The 16,900-nt window shown below is 32.1% G+C and overlaps 2 protein-coding genes across 7 annotated transcripts; one reads left to right on the top strand and one right to left on the bottom strand.

The window, feature by feature from the left end:
- Positions 1,157–5,179, top strand: LOC18609496 (BOI-related E3 ubiquitin-protein ligase 1). 5 transcript variants are annotated; one of them, XM_007044629.2, is made up of 6 exons: positions 1,157–1,359; positions 1,507–1,560; positions 2,891–2,976; positions 3,219–3,393; positions 3,541–3,902; positions 4,502–5,179. In XM_007044629.2, exons 4-6 carry the CDS (start codon positions 3,288–3,290, stop codon positions 5,051–5,053), a joined length of 1,020 nt encoding a protein of 339 aa, XP_007044691.1. In that variant the 5' UTR covers positions 1,157–1,359; positions 1,507–1,560; positions 2,891–2,976; positions 3,219–3,287; the 3' UTR covers positions 5,054–5,179. The 5 variants fall into 5 exon arrangements, with proteins under 5 accessions (XP_007044691.1, XP_017971487.1, XP_017971485.1 ...); XM_018115998.1 differs by having other exon boundaries at positions 1,489–1,560; XM_018115996.1 differs by lacking the exon at positions 2,891–2,976 and having other exon boundaries at positions 3,223–3,393.
- Positions 5,583–9,152, bottom strand: LOC18609494 (RNA-binding protein 48). 2 transcript variants are annotated; one of them, XM_018115999.1, is made up of 8 exons: positions 8,916–9,152; positions 8,645–8,732; positions 8,447–8,527; positions 8,148–8,287; positions 7,888–7,996; positions 7,725–7,794; positions 6,540–6,602; positions 5,583–6,440 (listed from the first exon to the last, which is right to left on the bottom strand). In XM_018115999.1, the coding sequence occupies exons 2-8, from the start codon at positions 8,662–8,664 to the stop codon at positions 6,363–6,365; spliced, it is 561 nt and encodes a 186-aa protein (XP_017971488.1). In that variant the 5' UTR covers positions 8,665–8,732; positions 8,916–9,152; the 3' UTR covers positions 5,583–6,362. The 2 variants fall into 2 exon arrangements, with proteins under 2 accessions (XP_017971488.1, XP_007044689.2); XM_007044627.2 differs by having other exon boundaries at positions 8,649–8,732; positions 8,916–9,150.

Below are 16,900 nucleotides of genomic sequence, written 5' to 3'. Positions count from 1 at the left end.
AGCAATATCCTTCTAACAAATCTTGATTTATAAGCCTAAATCTATTAATAAAACGATTAATTTTAGGTAGAAAAATTTGATGCATGAACGAGTTTAAGATCTGAATCTCAGCTTGAATTGAATTGGCATGTCACTTATGGAACAAGTTCCGTATTGGGAAACGTGACAAGTATGTTATTGGTTGATTTGGTATTTGCCCATGCCCTCAAACTCTATATATGGTTTGATGATCTAGTGAGGGAAAATGGATTAGAACGGACCTCCAAACTCCGATCCATATCAAGGCAATGCTTCAAAGAAAAATCTGTATTTTTTTAACGAGACTTAAATTTAGGTATTTCTAGAAGAAAAGAAGAGAGGGTAGAAACCAAACTAATTAAAGGGTTATTATATAGATAGGTTAACAACTCTTCTTCAAGTTTAAACCAAAAATTCACACCAAGCTTAACCCATTTCTTTACACCAAGGAAGCCTAATTTTTTATTCAAGCTACTCATGCGCTGATCCAACGGAAACAACCCCAATCAAGTCATCCGCTCCTTTATTAATGCTGCTCATTATTTTCGTGGATAACCCCATACATTATGTGCATATACATAACCTAAAAAATAAAAATAAATGATTACATTAAATCCAAAAAAAATAAATAAATGGTTACATTTATTTTTTTTTAAAAATATAATATTTGAGATTTTTTTTGAATTATTTAAAATTTTTTATTTTAAATTAAATACTTTTTATAATTTATAATTAATTAATTATTATAATTTAAAATATTTATATTCATGTGATATTAATATTGAACATAAAAAACATTGTAATATCACGTTTTTCTGTCACATTATGCATTATGATACGTCAATGTTACTTAATATAAAATAATAAGAGATATTTTAATTGATAATAATTAGTTATTTATTAATTATAAAAATTTATTTGATTTAAAATAGAAATATATAAATTTAATTAAAAAATTATTAAAAGTTTTTAAAATACTTAAAAAATATTACTGTTGTCAAATGGTAGTACTGAATTTTGAAGGAAAAAAATGAAAAGGGAAAAAGGGGGAAAATGAAGGAACGGAAATCAGTTAGCGTAACCGCTGAGTAGTAAGAAAGACAGGCGCTTAGTTTGTACCACGGATTATTTCAATAATTCTGCTCCCAACTTCCCCCCACTCTGCCTCTTCCCCTTCCCTTTTTTATTTATCTCCCTTCACTTCCTCTATCTGTCCGTTTCCTTCCTTTTGTTTCTTTCTTTCCATCTATGTATCTTTCGCGTTTTTGAGGTCAATACTTTCAGATCCTAAATGATCCGTTCATCTCTTTGATTTCTTCGCCAGAAACGTTACATTTTGAGGTACGTTTCTCTCTCTCTCTCTCTCTTTTTATGACTCCGTATTTTGTTTTGTTTTGTTTTCTCCTTTGTCTATGCTTTATCTGTTCCTGCTTTTACTTTTCTTTTTTTTTTTTTTCTGGGTGATTGAAGATTGGTTTGGGATTGTAGGATCTGGAGAGTTACTGTTGTTGGAACTGAATCAAAGGAGCTTGCATATCGCAGGTAAATTTGTTTCTGATTGTTAGATTTTTCATGCCTTCTTTTATTTTTTGCCTTTAGTAGGTCATGTTTTTCTTTTATCGTTTTGTTACGTTGGGAGATTCATCGGAATCGTAAAAGAGATCCTAATCTTATAGTTTGTATAAGATTATTACCCTTTAAAGAAGGTCTAAACTGGATTGATATGTCATGTTTTCTGTTTTGATCTTCCCCAAAATTTATCCTATGTCTTCCTTCTTGTCCAGGTTTATCCTTCTCTTGTCTATCTTTATATATCATGCTATTTCTTTGTAACCAAAGAAACCCAAAAAGAAAAAAAATTGGAATCTGAGTTTTGTGAAGGTATCAGTCTTTTTTTAGGAAGTAAAATCTATTATCAGCCCTATTTCTTTCTCCAATGTTATTTGTGAAACCATCATTAAGTTATCGGCACGATCTTCTGTTTACCCTTTACACTGTAGAATCTACTTTGGGCACTTAATTATGAAGGTTTTGTCAGTCAATGGAGCAATTCCTTGGTCTACTTGTTTTTTCCTTATCCTCTTTATTGCATCCTGTTATTTCTGATGGAGTTTCTAAGTATTTTCACAGGTCACAGCTGCTTAGAGAAAGCTGCTTCTTGCACGTATTTGTGTTTGCATTTGAAATCCTAGACTTCCTACGTGTTGGTATCAATGGGGTTCATGTATGTTCATGTGCATGGACTTTTGGATAATTAACCACGTGGTCTCGTTCGTTTCTAATAGGATATAAAAATTAGCAATAGCATTTATTGTGAACCTAATGGAGCAAGACAATTATATGTTTGTTTGTTTCCTGAATATACAGGTTAGTAGCGATGTATTAGTAGCGCATTGTCGTTGTCTAAAAGTTTATATTGGATCATATGTCTCATAAATGTAGAGTACAATACTGACATTGCATTATGGTGATGTCAAAAGTGTCGATGGTGAACTTTTATCCTTGGGAGTCATCGTGCCTTATTTCCTTATTTTTAAAATTTACTTGAAGCTGCTACAAAGAATATGACTGGAAATATTCTATTGTAACCATCGTTGTTGTGGTAGTGAAATACTTGAAATAACACCTTGAGGTTGTTATGTCCTTTTTAATATGCGCATGAGTTCGATACAGTTTTGCCATTAAGATTCTCATTAAACCTATCTTGTTTTACAAACTTTCAGCATATAATTTCCTTTAACAAAAAGTTTGTCTTTCATCCCTTGTAGCTCCATCTTATACCTGCTTGTTAAAATGGTGGCTATGCTTTTACCGACATTGGAAAACAATTTAAAAGGGAAATTGTTGAGATTTGTTATTATTTGTGTAACAGTAACAACTTAGGTGGCCTTTGACTTTATTCCTGTTGGATGGTGGCAAGACAATGTATCAGGAACACATGTCGAAAAACTGAGATAGGTACATGACTTGGTAGAGTGTCACATCTTTTGGTTCTTGAGCTGTCAAATGTGTTTGAATTACCAAGATTGAACTCGTTTGGCTGACCTGAGGTTAATGATCATACACGTCATAGTATGAATGAGAAGCACCTTTGATTGAATATTTCATCGGATCTGACTGTTATGCAGGCATTCTTAAACAGTTTTTCACTATTGATAGCTTGATAATTTAGATTTAACTATATTTCATTTCTTGTGCAGGCAGATTCTCAGTGGACACTCTTCGGAGAGCTATATAATTTATAGTAGTTTTGGTTTTAATATAGGAAAATGTTAGGAGGCAACAACAGTAATCCTGTGCTTCCCAGTTTCCTGGATGAGAATCGTTTTCAGTATCAGACTAATGCATCAAATCAACTGCAGTTATTTGGAAGTTGTATGGTCTTTCTTTGATTTATTTTAGAAATTAGATTCTGCTTTTTTTCCCTTTCAAGTACTAGCTTGTCATGCAGAATGACACAAATATATTCTCTGTTTCTTTTATTTTGAATGGTGACTGATTAATATTTTGTTAAACTTTCAGTGCCAGCTGGGTGTACCATTGATCCTGTAAATTTTGTTGGAAATGACCATCTCACTTCCATGATTCGGCCCAGTAAAAGAGGCAGGGAAACAGAAGATATTCAAAGGCAGCAAAAGCTACAAATTTCGTTGAATTATAATGTTTGTCAAGAGGAAGCTGACCGCTCAGCTAGCAATCCAAATCCTAATGCTGTGTCAACTGGGTTACGGCTATCATATGATGATGATGAACGGAACTCATCTGTGACTTCTGCAAGTGGAAGCATGACACAAGGGCCATCAATGATCTTGTCACTTGGTGACAATGTTAGAAGCGAACTTGATCGTCAGAAAGAGGAATTTGATCAATATATCAAAATTCAGGTACTGTTGCCCACCAAGAAAAATAAAATCTGTCACCTTGTGGTCTTTTCTTCAATATCAGAGGTTTTTTAATTACAGAATTCAAACAGTTTAAATACAATCAGATGCTCTTCTTTTTCAGAAAAGTTTGAACTATAGGTTTCTCTTCTTCTTTAATTTTTACCTTGTTTAGATTGACTGATATGGAGATCTTAATTCCCAAGTTTTTTACTACGGCATAGCAGTTCTTAATAACTTGTATTTATGCTGACGCATTTTATTTTGGCTGCAACAAAACACTTAATACATTTTTGTTTACAATAATCCAGATGAATCTTCTGTATTGGAGTTATCCTCCGTTCTAGACTCTGAACTTCCATCAGGATAGTGGCACTGTAATTCATAGTCAATATTCAAATGCTCATGGTTGTTTGTCATTCTAGGGTTAATATACCTAGGATATTTACTCAATTCAATGTTATTAATATCTCTGCCTGTATTGTTTACATTATGACACTCGAAGTTAGTAACAATGCTATCTAATTGGATATTTAGTTAAATGTGATGGTGCTATAACGCTCTTCTTTGGAACTTTTGATTCATTTCATTTTCGTAATCAGGAAGAGCACTTGACAAAGGGAATAAGAGACATGAAGCAAAGACACATGGCTTCTTTTCTTGCTGCTATCGAGAAAGGTGTCAGCAAGAAGCTTAGGGAGAAAGACATAGAACTAGAGACTACGAATCGCAAGAATAGGGAACTGGTTGAGAGGATAAAGCAGGTGGCTACAGAAGCCCAGAATTGGCACTACAGAGCAAAATACAATGAGTCGGTTGTTAATGTCTTGAAGAGCAACCTTCAGCAGGCAATCTCGCAGGGTGCTGAACAAGGGAAGGAAGGTTTTGGAGACAGTGAAGTTGATGATGCTGCCTCTTATGTCGATCCAAACAACTTTCTCAGCATTCCAGTTGGTGCTGCAAAATCCTTTTCCAGGAATCACCATGGCGCGAAAGAACAGATGATTTGCAGAGCATGCAAGGCAAAGGAGGTGTCCATTTTGTTGATGCCGTGTAGGCACCTGTGCTTATGTAAAGACTGTGATGTATTTATCAATGTTTGTCCTGTATGCCAGGTAATGAAAACCGCTGGTGTCCAAGTGTATTTATCCTAAACTGTGAAGCAAATTACTCAAAGATGAAAAGTTTATACTTTTTCTTCCGTGAGACATGCCGGCAATTTCTTTCTCCATCAGACAATGTATGAAAGTAAACAGATATCTTAAAATGGAGTTTGCAAAGCGTCGATTGTTCTCCCTCTCTATCTTTTGTCATTTTGCGTGTGTGGCTGTGATACGCATGGTGCTAGGGAAAGGTGTTCCCCACGTCTTAACGTTTGTCAAAAGTGTTTCTAGCGTTAGCTAAGAAAAAGTGACGTTAAATTGGATGGTTAAACCATACGCCAAGGTCAAGGGTTCCGAGTCTACCATGGGAAGGTGAAGACTCGTTCAAGAATGATAGTGTAGTCCGTGACTCCGTGTCTTTCAATTTTCTAATTAGAGTATCTCCCTGGGGACCATTGTCCTTTTTCCATTTGAACTAGTGTTTTCTTGCAAGAAGAAAAGGCAGGCAGACGGTGCAATTGTCAGTTTGTAGCGATGATGCTCTTGGCTGCGTGATTAGTGCGTAACAATGAGTCAGGACTGTCATTGGCCAAGTCTGCAGTTTTGCTCTTGATGTTCTGACATGTATGGAAAGACAAAGTGGTGAAAAGAAAAACAACAAACAACACTAAATAAACCGAAAGGGAAAAAAACATTTCTGGAAATAAAGTTCGTCATTCGCTGGGAGTGTTGCCTTTGTCTTTATCCTTGTTGTCTATTTTGCTGTTAACATTTCGATAAAATATACCCTATTGTTTCCTCTCCCGCATGATGCACAAGCTTGTTGGTTCAGGCAGGTCACAAAGTGCAACAAAACTTGGAGAAGATCAAAGCTCTCATCAATGAGTAACTGACACTGTCGACAAACCTCAATCCAAAACCAAAAACATCGTCGACTACTTCCTTTCCTTTCCTTTCCTTTCCAGCTATGCTCCACTTGTTGCTTTCCTCCTTTTTCTGCCTTTCTTGTACACTGCGCATTCCCAGTAAACTAGGGACACCATACCCTAACTGCATTCAGACAGAGTGAAACTTTACTCCATTTCCTCCTTTGTCTGCTTTGGCTGAGGCCAAGATTGTCAGAAACCAATTTAAGTTGTACTGTATACTAGTAATTCTTGAATGCCAGAGTGATTCATTTCAAATTATCAACTACAAAATTTCAAATAAATCAAAAGATGTTTATGTTGTACCAAGATTTACAATATATATATATATATATATCATGGATAAGACATCAGGAGAAAAAAATATTTGCTGTGGCAAGATGAAACTATCACACTTTTCATATCCAGCCCCCTACTTGATCCTAGAAACCTCATCAGATTCTTCTTCTATTGTCCACTCTTGTTTTCTTGGATGCAGGTTCAGCTTGTAAATGCTCAGTGCTTGATTGAATCTAAAGTAATTGGGGAGAAAACGAAGAAGAAAGTTACTACTATAAAAATTTAACATAACTTACTTCTCAAAAGGCAATCATGCAGTAGAGATTTATCACCTTATTGAGTTTGTCCCTGACCATTTTAACTGTCTGATTCATTGACTGTGAGGGGAAGTAATCCTGAAAGCAATTTCAAGAGGAAAGATGAATATCAGCAATGGGCAAATTGGGCAAACTTCTGTAGGAAAATAAAAGCCCAACAACATTTACAGAGTATTGAATCTTTTATGTGCTGTCCATTCTCGAGTGACCCAAAAAAAGTCAGAAAAATCTGACAAATCAAAAGATTTAACAGAAGGTAAAAACTCTGAGCAAGTGTAGAGTTTGTGCTCAATTTAAATTGCAAATTGCCAAATGGTTGTAACAAAATACTATTAATTTATTAACAGATGAGTAGAGTGAAAAAGAAGCATAAAATCCCCCCAGAATTGAAACAGACATCAGGCCTTACTGTCCAGCAAATGAACAGTTAGACTCTAAGGATAAAGGGCATTCTACAGCTAGCATTCAGAATGCCTCCAACCACAAAATTTTAAAGCAAGAGTGTCTGCAACTGTTGGATAGTTCACTTCAGGACATTGTGTGGAGGGCAATTTGGAGGGGGGGGGGGAGGGGCGGGCGAACACTGTGAATAGAATCTCATCCTTCAATTAAGCAACCAGGGTGGGAAAAACAGGCTACTGAAGAGAAAGGAAAGGCCTGCAATTGAAGACTAAAGCAAAAGTGAAGCAAGCAAGGGTGAAAGTGAGAGCATGCAACAGTGGCCAGAACAAATATCTATGTTTAAAATTACACCAAAGACAAAAAGACATAATCTTTTTTTCAGTAACGTTATCTAGGTTGTCTTCTTTACGCAGGTCAATAAGCACTCTGCCAGATGCACAATAAAAGACAGTGTACATACTCAAGAATGACATGTACTCTGTCCTAATCCAGCCAACTGGACCTAACATAATCCAAATTGGGTTTAGCAACTGAAAGCCAGTTAAGCTACACAATATACTTGCTGGCTTAGCCTTAGGACTTTACTTCATCTCAAGTCTTAACCAACTACAAGTTACCATGTACCACTGCCAGTAAAATTTTCACTTGCCAAATTCTAATAAAGAACAAGAAAGAAAGAAAAAAGGGCTAATGGCCCTTGGTACCTAAGAATTCACTTCAGTTTATAATCTAATTTCGAACAGTGAACAAGTTGAAGCAGCAGAATCAGGAATGATATTATAGGAGAGTAGTCCACACCTTGTCAGATGATACTCTTGTTATTGGAGCAATATTAGCGTGAGACTTGTACTCTGAATCTCCAACATCCCTATAGAGAGGGAAAACCATAGTTTATATAGATAAAGAATGCAAAAGGCCAACAATGATGAAGATAGCAGCATGAATTTGAACAGTGTCTCACCTCAGCCCTGAATTTATCTGCTTGGGAATCTGCTGAGATGAACCAGCAAGCGATGGAGCCTCACCGGCGGGGAACAGGTGATGAACTGGATGCCCTTTAGATCTTGGAGCTGATATCACAATATAACAAAATAATATGCTTGAGCATATATTATCACAACCAGCAGCAGTTCTATTTGAAACATAGAAAATTATTTCCCAGTATATGGCAAAGTTAGATAAATTAAAAAGTTGGCTTTCTAGAGTAGAACGAAAGCTTACTATTCAATCTTGCAAGGACTTCCTTTCTTCTGCCTTCTAACTTATCCTCAGTGTCATCAAGGCTCTCAAATTGAGGAGCATATGAGACCTGCAACCGGTTCCCCAAGAAAACAAACTCATCCAATTTTCTCTTTGCAAACCTATAGGGAAAATGGTTCACAAAATATATCAATTTTCACCAATTGCGTAGTTATCTATCCACAAAATAACTTTTGAACAGGGGTTCATTCTTTTCTAACTGCACAAATAAGGCGATGGATATGGATAGAAAATGTTTGAAAAGGATCAAGTTTAATGACCTGGCATTGCTGATGAGTCGAAATTTGATCCAATAAACATCAGTGAATTGCTCACAATCTTCTGCATCCATTGGTTTACATCTGAAAGGCAAAACAAAATTGGTCATTGGCATCATCAAAAGTTTCAAACTTGTAATAGAAGTACAAATATAAATTGAAAATGGAAAGGAAAAAAAGAAAAGGAGAGAGAGAACCTACTTACTCTTCAACGTCTCCATAAGTGGCAAACAGTTTCAACAACTCGTCGCCACATCCAAGCGCGGGAATATTCCTCACAATCAAATATCTTTTTCAAATAAAGAAAAAAAATATTAATCAAAAGGGGATGATTTTCTCTTCCTGGGAAGATAACTGTTACTTCAACTCTTTGACTTTTAGGGCTTTTTGATGATTTGATCGTGCAATCAAAAGAAATTTCAATTCGTCAAAGTAAATCAAAATGATAATCTTCTTTGTACTCACGACGCACCTCGATTCGTCACAAACCGTATATACGCGAACGGCAGGGGTATCGTCCTTGTAACGAGGCATGTTGAAAATTGTTTACTTTACCTCCAAAACCCCAATACTTCAACTGAGAACACCACTGGCCATAATTTTGATTCCGTTGCGAGCCTGGATATCCCCGCCGTAAATACTTCTTCTTCGGGCCTTTCTTAAAGAAACAATGATTCATTATTTATCGAATCCTATGCGCCAGCTCCATGCTGAGGCCCAACCATAGCTCACATTGCCTCATCCCTAAGCTTTAACCCACATTTTTGTAGGACTTAGTAGACAAGGTGTCCTCTATCTTTGTGAGTATACTTTTTGGTTAAATTATACAATTAATATTTTTATAAATTTAGTTTTTGCACTATAATTTATGTAAATTGAATTTTCATATTTTGTAAATTTATTAATTATAGTCCATTACTCTATCTTCATCAAGATGGCGTTTAGTATTTACAATGTAATGTGATTGTAAAAAAAATAATATTACAGTGTTTGGTATATAAATAAAATAATTATTAAAATATAAAAAAAATATTACAACGTTTGATTTATAAGTACTTTGCTGGGAATATAATGTCAATTTTCATAATTATCTCTATTTATTAAAATGCAAGTTTTATAAACTTGTATTTTTTTGTTAATTTTTATATAATATTATTTTTTAAATATATTTTTAATATCATATATTTTATTTTTATTTTTTATTATAATCTTATATATTTTATTTTCATCTCTTAATATAATTTTCTATATTATATATTTTATTTTAATTTTTTTCTTTTAAAAAATAATATAAATTTTATTGATAGTCACCATGACTATTGAGAATAATAAAAAGATATTCTCAAAATCTATATAAAAAAATAAATTATAAGATCATAAACTGTTTTTAATAACGTAATAAAGTTGAAAGGTAAAAATATCTTTAATAATATTAAAGAGTGCAATGCAATTTCATTGCATTGATTTTGAGCTGCAATCACATTATATTCATTGGCTATAATGTTATTGCAGTGCAATTTTACATTGTAATGGTTTGTTGTAAAATAAATACTGTAATGTAATTTAATTTGGCACACTACAGGGAATATGCTTTCACTTCCCTCATACTAAACGCTACTTCAATTTAACTGTTAAATATGCTGACGTGGTATTGACTATGTATTGATGTGGCACAAATGTTGACATGGCACAACATTGACAAGACATAATGTTAACGTTTCCACATGAATTAAAAAAAATTAATAAAAGCATCCTAACCCTAAATTAAATAAAATTTACAAACAAACAAAAAAAGAAAATTAACAACCCACCAAAAACATATTAACAAAAGCACCCTCACATGAATCTATCTTCTCTCATGGGAATCACCCTTTTTTTTTTTTACTCAAGTGAAGAAAAAATAAAATTAAAACAGAAAATTTTTTGAAAATAATAAAGAGAAAAAATAAGAAAAACAAGAAAAAAAGTTTTATTATTGGAAAAACTATTTTATATTCAATTAGGTATTCAAGGTTTTCCTGTAACAATCCAAAAAGTTAGTTTTAGTTTGTAGAACAAAACAAAAGCCAGCAATGAAAAATACCTAAAAGAAAACTAAGTGTAATATGTTTATAATTTGTAAAAAACTGATAAGAACCGAGAGGATTTACAAGAGAACTAGTTATGCCCGATTAGCTTTGCACCATTTAGAACTCAAAAACATATTAACAAAACCTTACCAAATCTTTGTTTCTTTTTTACTGTTTGGTCCACCAAAATCTCACAACTTGTCCAAAACTCATCAAAAATTATGTTAATTGAGAATTAAGATTCAAAGCAAGGTCAAAAATCATGATCATACATATCTTAAATTTTAACTATTCAATTCTAGAACCAGTTATTTCTCCCTTTCTTGATTCTCCCTCTTGGGTTGGTAATTTTTTTTGTTTGTTTGTTTGTAAATTTCATTTAATTTAGGTTAACGTGCTTTTTGTTATTATTTTTTTAAATTCATGTGGCCATGTTAGCATTGTGTAATGTCAACATTGATCCCACATCAACCTGTAATCAATGCTACGTTCGCATACTTAATAGTTAAATTTAACGGTGTTAGAATAATGGATTGTAATTAACCAATTCACAAAGTATAAAGATTTAATTTATAAAAATTATTGTACATAGATTAAATCTATTCTTTTTGTAAAGTATAAGGACTAATTGCATAATTTAACCTATTTTTGAACAGTAAATTTCACAGACTACTTGTGATATAATATTTTCTCACAAAACACCTTTAGATTTTTTTTTTAACATAACATCTTGTGCTATACTACTATTTTCACAAAGGTAACAATATTACATTTTCAATTAAATTTTCATGAAAAAGACAATAAAACCCTTATTTATAAAAATCTTATTTTTCTCTTTGAAAAACAATATATTTTAAATAAATAATTTTAAAATTTTGTATTATAATAATTTCATCATGTGGGTTTTTGGCAACATTCAAGTAAATGGGGTTCACTTTGCTCAAGATAAGTTCAACAACACATTGGATAAACTCCAATTCATGCCTATATCAAAACAATTCAATTATAAATAAAAAAATTTCAAACTTAAGAAAATTGACTATTATAAACTATAAATTTATAATAAGACAATCTAAAAACAAAGCATCAAGTATGACCTCCCAAACAATCAAGAGCTTTACATCCATAGAATTGATCATTCTAGTCGTTTCGGATGAAAAGGTGTTGTTATTAATTTTGTAACAAGTGATGAAATCAAAATATTTAGAGATATAATACAGTATTACAGTACCCAAATTGATAAAATATCATACCACAAGGGGTTTATATGAGTCTATAAATAATATTAAACCAAGCCTTGAAATGATTGTGTATAAATAATTGGTTTATGGATGATATAACATATTGATTTCTTGAGCTTCATAAATGCATCAAAGAATTGATGATTTAACTAAATTGAGACACTAGAGAGTAAGTCTTGTTGTCACACTAGATTTCATGTGACCTTGGTGCACAAAGTTGGCTTTAGTTAAAGGTACATTTATGGGGATGCCTATAAGCTTATGGTTACATAGCAAGACCACGAGATTGTACTTATACGTGGCAAAGACCATGGGCTATAATTATATTTGCTTAGATTATTGGCCATAGTGATACGTGGAATACCACTGATATTGGGAAGTAAGGGGAAAGCCCTCGAAAATTATTTATGTGGGAGAGGGCCCACGGGTTTTTTATACCTACTTGTGAGTGATACTCTTTTATTAATTGAAGTATTGATTATGGCATGGTAATGGTTTTAAATTTGTTTTCTACACGGCAAGGGATTTTTCACATGCGTTTAAGGTACGAGCATAAAATGAGATTTATGCATTGATATTGTTTTATAATTGCCATGGTGAATTAAACAAAAAGTATATGGTTGGGAATTGTGGTTTCACATGCTTTATTTAAAAGTGTTATAACTTAAAGATATTTGGTTATACATCTACTGAATTTCTAATAAATATCTTCTTTTTACATGGTTTGGAATTAATTGTGTTTTAATACAATGTTTATGTACTAATTCATATCTTATACTTGCAAGGCTACCCTAACTTGTGTTCATTGGTTAATTTTAGTTATTTATATTCTAGTTTTTCTTTGTGTTCATTGGTTAATTTTAGTTATTATATTCTAATTTTCTTATTCAAATGTTCCACCTTAATGCGTGTTTCTCATCATTGGTTGCTTATTAAGCCGATGATCATTTAGTCCGTAAGATTCACCACATGTATCTTATTTTGTAGATAAGTGATCCGTTTAGTACATCATTTGGTGAGTTTCTCTTCCACTATTACATAAATAATGGCATCTCATAGGACCTTCCTTAGTGTCACTCCACTGCTAGAGGTCTTTATGGTGATAAGGTGTTTTAGATGGTTTATGCCTAATGGTGATTTGGAGGATTGCAATATTGGCACTTAACTTTATATATTAATTATGGGACATATGGACATAATATTTCTAAGTACTTATGTTAAAACTAAAAGTGTGATAATCAACTTAAGTATGGTTATTGATTATTTGGTTTGAGGCAATTATGATTAAATTAAATAAATTTATGATGCAATTTGATTAAGGTAAATCCATATGGGTTAAAAAAAGAAAACAATTAAAATCTTACTATTATGATAGGATGAGCTCATAGCAAGTGGATAATTGGTGATTGGTAAGAAAAGTTAAATTAAGGCTGGTTTGGGCTTGACGGGCTTGCTTGCGAGACTTAAGTGCTAGTAGCAATTGTGGGAAAGGTCATTACAACCTACGTCCACAAAATGAAGTAATTCTTCTATTATTGAGAAATTAAAATATAGTAAAATCTTTCTCAATGGTTTTCCAAACCAATCGAAAAACTCTTTGTACATCTTTTCTCACTAGCTTCACAAAAACACTCACCCACATTTACTCGAGCTCCACTTAGAGTAAATGATAGGGTTATAAAATGTCTTTTCTAGGGTTTTCAAACCCACTTTTATAATATAAAAGTTCAAAATAGGATTAGGATTTAACATCGAACAAGAAGTTTAAAATTGTACAACTATTTAATGTTATACACAAATTAGAATCCTAGTCAAATAAGATTTTGAGTTCTAGTAAACCCAAAACTCAACAAATCTCCACCTTTAACTTGAGTTCAAAATTTTTAAACCTTTTTTCACTAGTTGCACCCAATTGCAAGTCTTCAACTCCACCTACTTTTGAATTACTTTTCAACATATTCAACAACTCTCTAAGCACAAGACTTTCCAAACTATTGATTTTCAAATTTACCCCAATTACACATAACGAATCAAGTATGGTCCAACACTCTGATTCCACAAATGAGTAATGCATATGTGTAGTCGTCAAGTCAATGGCACTTATTGACTTCGAAGAGGGACTTCCACAACTCCTCCAAATTCACCAACATTGGTAAGATTTGTCATGTTTTCATTTTCGTCTACACCCTCATCGGTAAATGAAATTTTACTTCGATAGCTACCATCCCTTCGAGGCCTCACCATTTAGCTGATACAAACCATTATGCAAATTCCCTTCATCAAGATCATGTTGTCTTGTGTAACTTTTATTACTCCACCATAAGTAAAAAACCCATACATACATTTTATTGCAGGCAGAAGATCCATACCCTTTGAGGTCTAATAGGCTCAATTGTCAGTTAAAATTCAACTACGCAAGTATATGTATCGAATAGATAGTATATAAGCAAGCAAAGTATTGATCCCTCAAAGAATTGATCTAAAATTTTACTAAGTACTAAAATTAGAACAAATTAATCTTATCCAAACACTTAAAATTAATTGATTAACTAAAATTTAAACTAACAAGAAAAATCAAAATAATAATAACTTGAGTAAATATCAAATCAAACAAGCTTAGGATTACAATATCCCTCACACTTCATCTAAATCTTACCTTTCTTCCTTAACTTATTTCAATGGGTTGAATTGCTAACCTAGAGTTCTAAATTATTTATAAGGGTCTCCAAACTCATCTTATAAAAATATCTATTTTAACCAAAACACTATATCTCTATGTGAATTGAAATTAAAACAGACTCATTAAGTTCAGGCTCTAATCTGGCTACATATGACCTATAGGTATATTCCTATCTTATACGTAAATTAATTAATATGATTATATGCTATCCTAATTTTAGTCTACTTTAAACCCCTTTTCCTAAGTTTGTTTAAGTTTCCTAAATCAATTTAATTGGTGGCCAAGCAATTAAAAGCATTAAGAACAAATTGAAATAAACAATTCAATTCCCATTGACGATAAATAAGAAAGAGATTAAACATTTAGATTACATGTGAGTTCAATTGCAATCCTATGAAAAGAAAATTAGCTACTTATGATCGCAAAGACAAATAACATTGTATATAATTCAACCATTGAGAGTAACAAGGAAAATAAAAGCCAAGAAAGAAAACAAAACAAATATTTTTGCCGCCTTGCTCTCCAAGTTCCAGCCTCAACTGCTAGCTTCTTAAATCTCCAAAAGCTGTCTCCCTTAATGTTCTTAAAAATATCCTATTTATACTAATAAACTTAACCTATAGTTTTCTAAGTTGACTTATGGTTTAATTGGGCTTAAAAGTGTAATGAGAGGCCCAAAAAATCAATTGTCAGTCTTTAAAATTTTTTATTCCCGGCACAGTACATCTAGCCATATTCCAACTCAATTTTCTCTATCTTCAAGGTAGAACTGGGTAAAGTGATCTTCATGAAAGTTGTAACTCTGTCTCTAAGCTTTTCAATGGTTAAGAATCGCATCATTTGGAGTTCTATCGCTCGAGTTATGGACAAAATACTGAAGCATATGCAAACAGACTTTTAGGTTTTTCAACACCTTACTTTTCAAAATTAAGCCCAATTCTTTTAGTTCCTACAAAAAATATAAAAACTAATAAAAAATAACCAAATTAAAAGAAATAACATAAAATTAAAATAACTTACTTAAAAATAAACTAATTATAAAAATAACTAAAAATAAGTAAATTATAATTGAAAATTGAGGACTTAGCTAATATTTCATAACAAAATTGGACTAAAATAATTCTATAAAATAGAATTATCATCAATGACATTAGATTCTTACACATCTTTAAGACTTAGGCCACACCACCTAAAGAAAGCACAACCTTTTTAAACATTTTGATTCTCACAACTCCAAGGCCCATGACCTTCATTATGAATGTATCACCCAAAATCAAATCCTTGACCACCCTTCTTAAAGTAAATCAAAATAATTTTTTGGGAGCATACGTGAATGACACAACTAGAATCCATATCCTTCGATTGAAATCACTGAATTGTTGGATCTAGACTTGCCACCCTTAAATCTTTTGCTAGTTGACTTGCTTTCTGAACCTCATCCACCAATGTCAAGTCAACTGAATCCATTATTGATTGCATTCATGAGTTGAATTTGGTGTAGAGCATAATTTTGTATCTTTGTTTTCTTGGAAAATTTTGGGCATTGCAATATTTTCTGCATCTTTTTTTTTAGCTTTGTAACATATAAAGTATCAAGTCTTACTCACTTTTTATCTATCTCAATCTCATTTTCAATTTTTTTCCATGCAACTATCTAGCTATGTATGATATATTTACTAAGAAATGAGAATATTAATCTACATTAAAAATTATTATAAAAATATTGAAAAAAATTAGAAAAATCAATCAAACCAATTGAACATTTGTCAATCATATTTGTTATACGATTATTTCTTTTATCTTTAAAGAAAGTTTGTGGTTTTTTTTTTATTTTCGATTTTCATAAATAGAATCAACCAATTGCCCATCCCTAGTCATAGCCCATAACACTTCTTTCTCTTTCTTTCTTTTTTTTTTTTTTCATTTTTCCTATCCCAAAACTACATTGGTTTAGATTTTGTACAGTAAAACTTCTATAAATTAATACCATTAGGATCATGAAAATTTATTAATTAATTAAGATATTATTTAATTTATAAATTAATAATTTATTAATTTATACTTTAATTAATAAAAAAATTAATTTATCAAGGTATTTTTTATTTTTTTTCAAAACATTGAATTTAATACATGTATTTTTTTTGTATTATGATTATACGAATATTATCTAATTACCGAATCACGAATTATCATTATTTATAATGAGTAAATTATTGAGAACATCATGAGAAATGACAAAGAAGATGAAGTTGAAAATGATAGTTTTGTACTAAAGCCTGTCTCATGCAAAGATACACTCAAAGTAACAATCATATTACATAATTTTCTCGCGTGATACAAGAATACTACATCAAAACTTCCCCATGCAATAAGAAAAGTTAAAAATGAAGTCCAAGAAAACATCAATTTCAAGAAGAAACAAGTAATATTGGACTCATATTTTATAAAGACTTTCTAATTGGGTAAT

The sequence above is a fragment of the Theobroma cacao genome, chromosome 2 (genome assembly GCF_000208745.1).
Source record: "Theobroma cacao cultivar B97-61/B2 chromosome 2, Criollo_cocoa_genome_V2, whole genome shotgun sequence".
Classification (NCBI taxonomy): domain Eukaryota; kingdom Viridiplantae; phylum Streptophyta; class Magnoliopsida; order Malvales; family Malvaceae; genus Theobroma; species Theobroma cacao.
The sequence above is the reverse complement of the archived record's forward strand: the minus strand, read 5'-3'. Positions and strand labels throughout refer to the sequence as shown.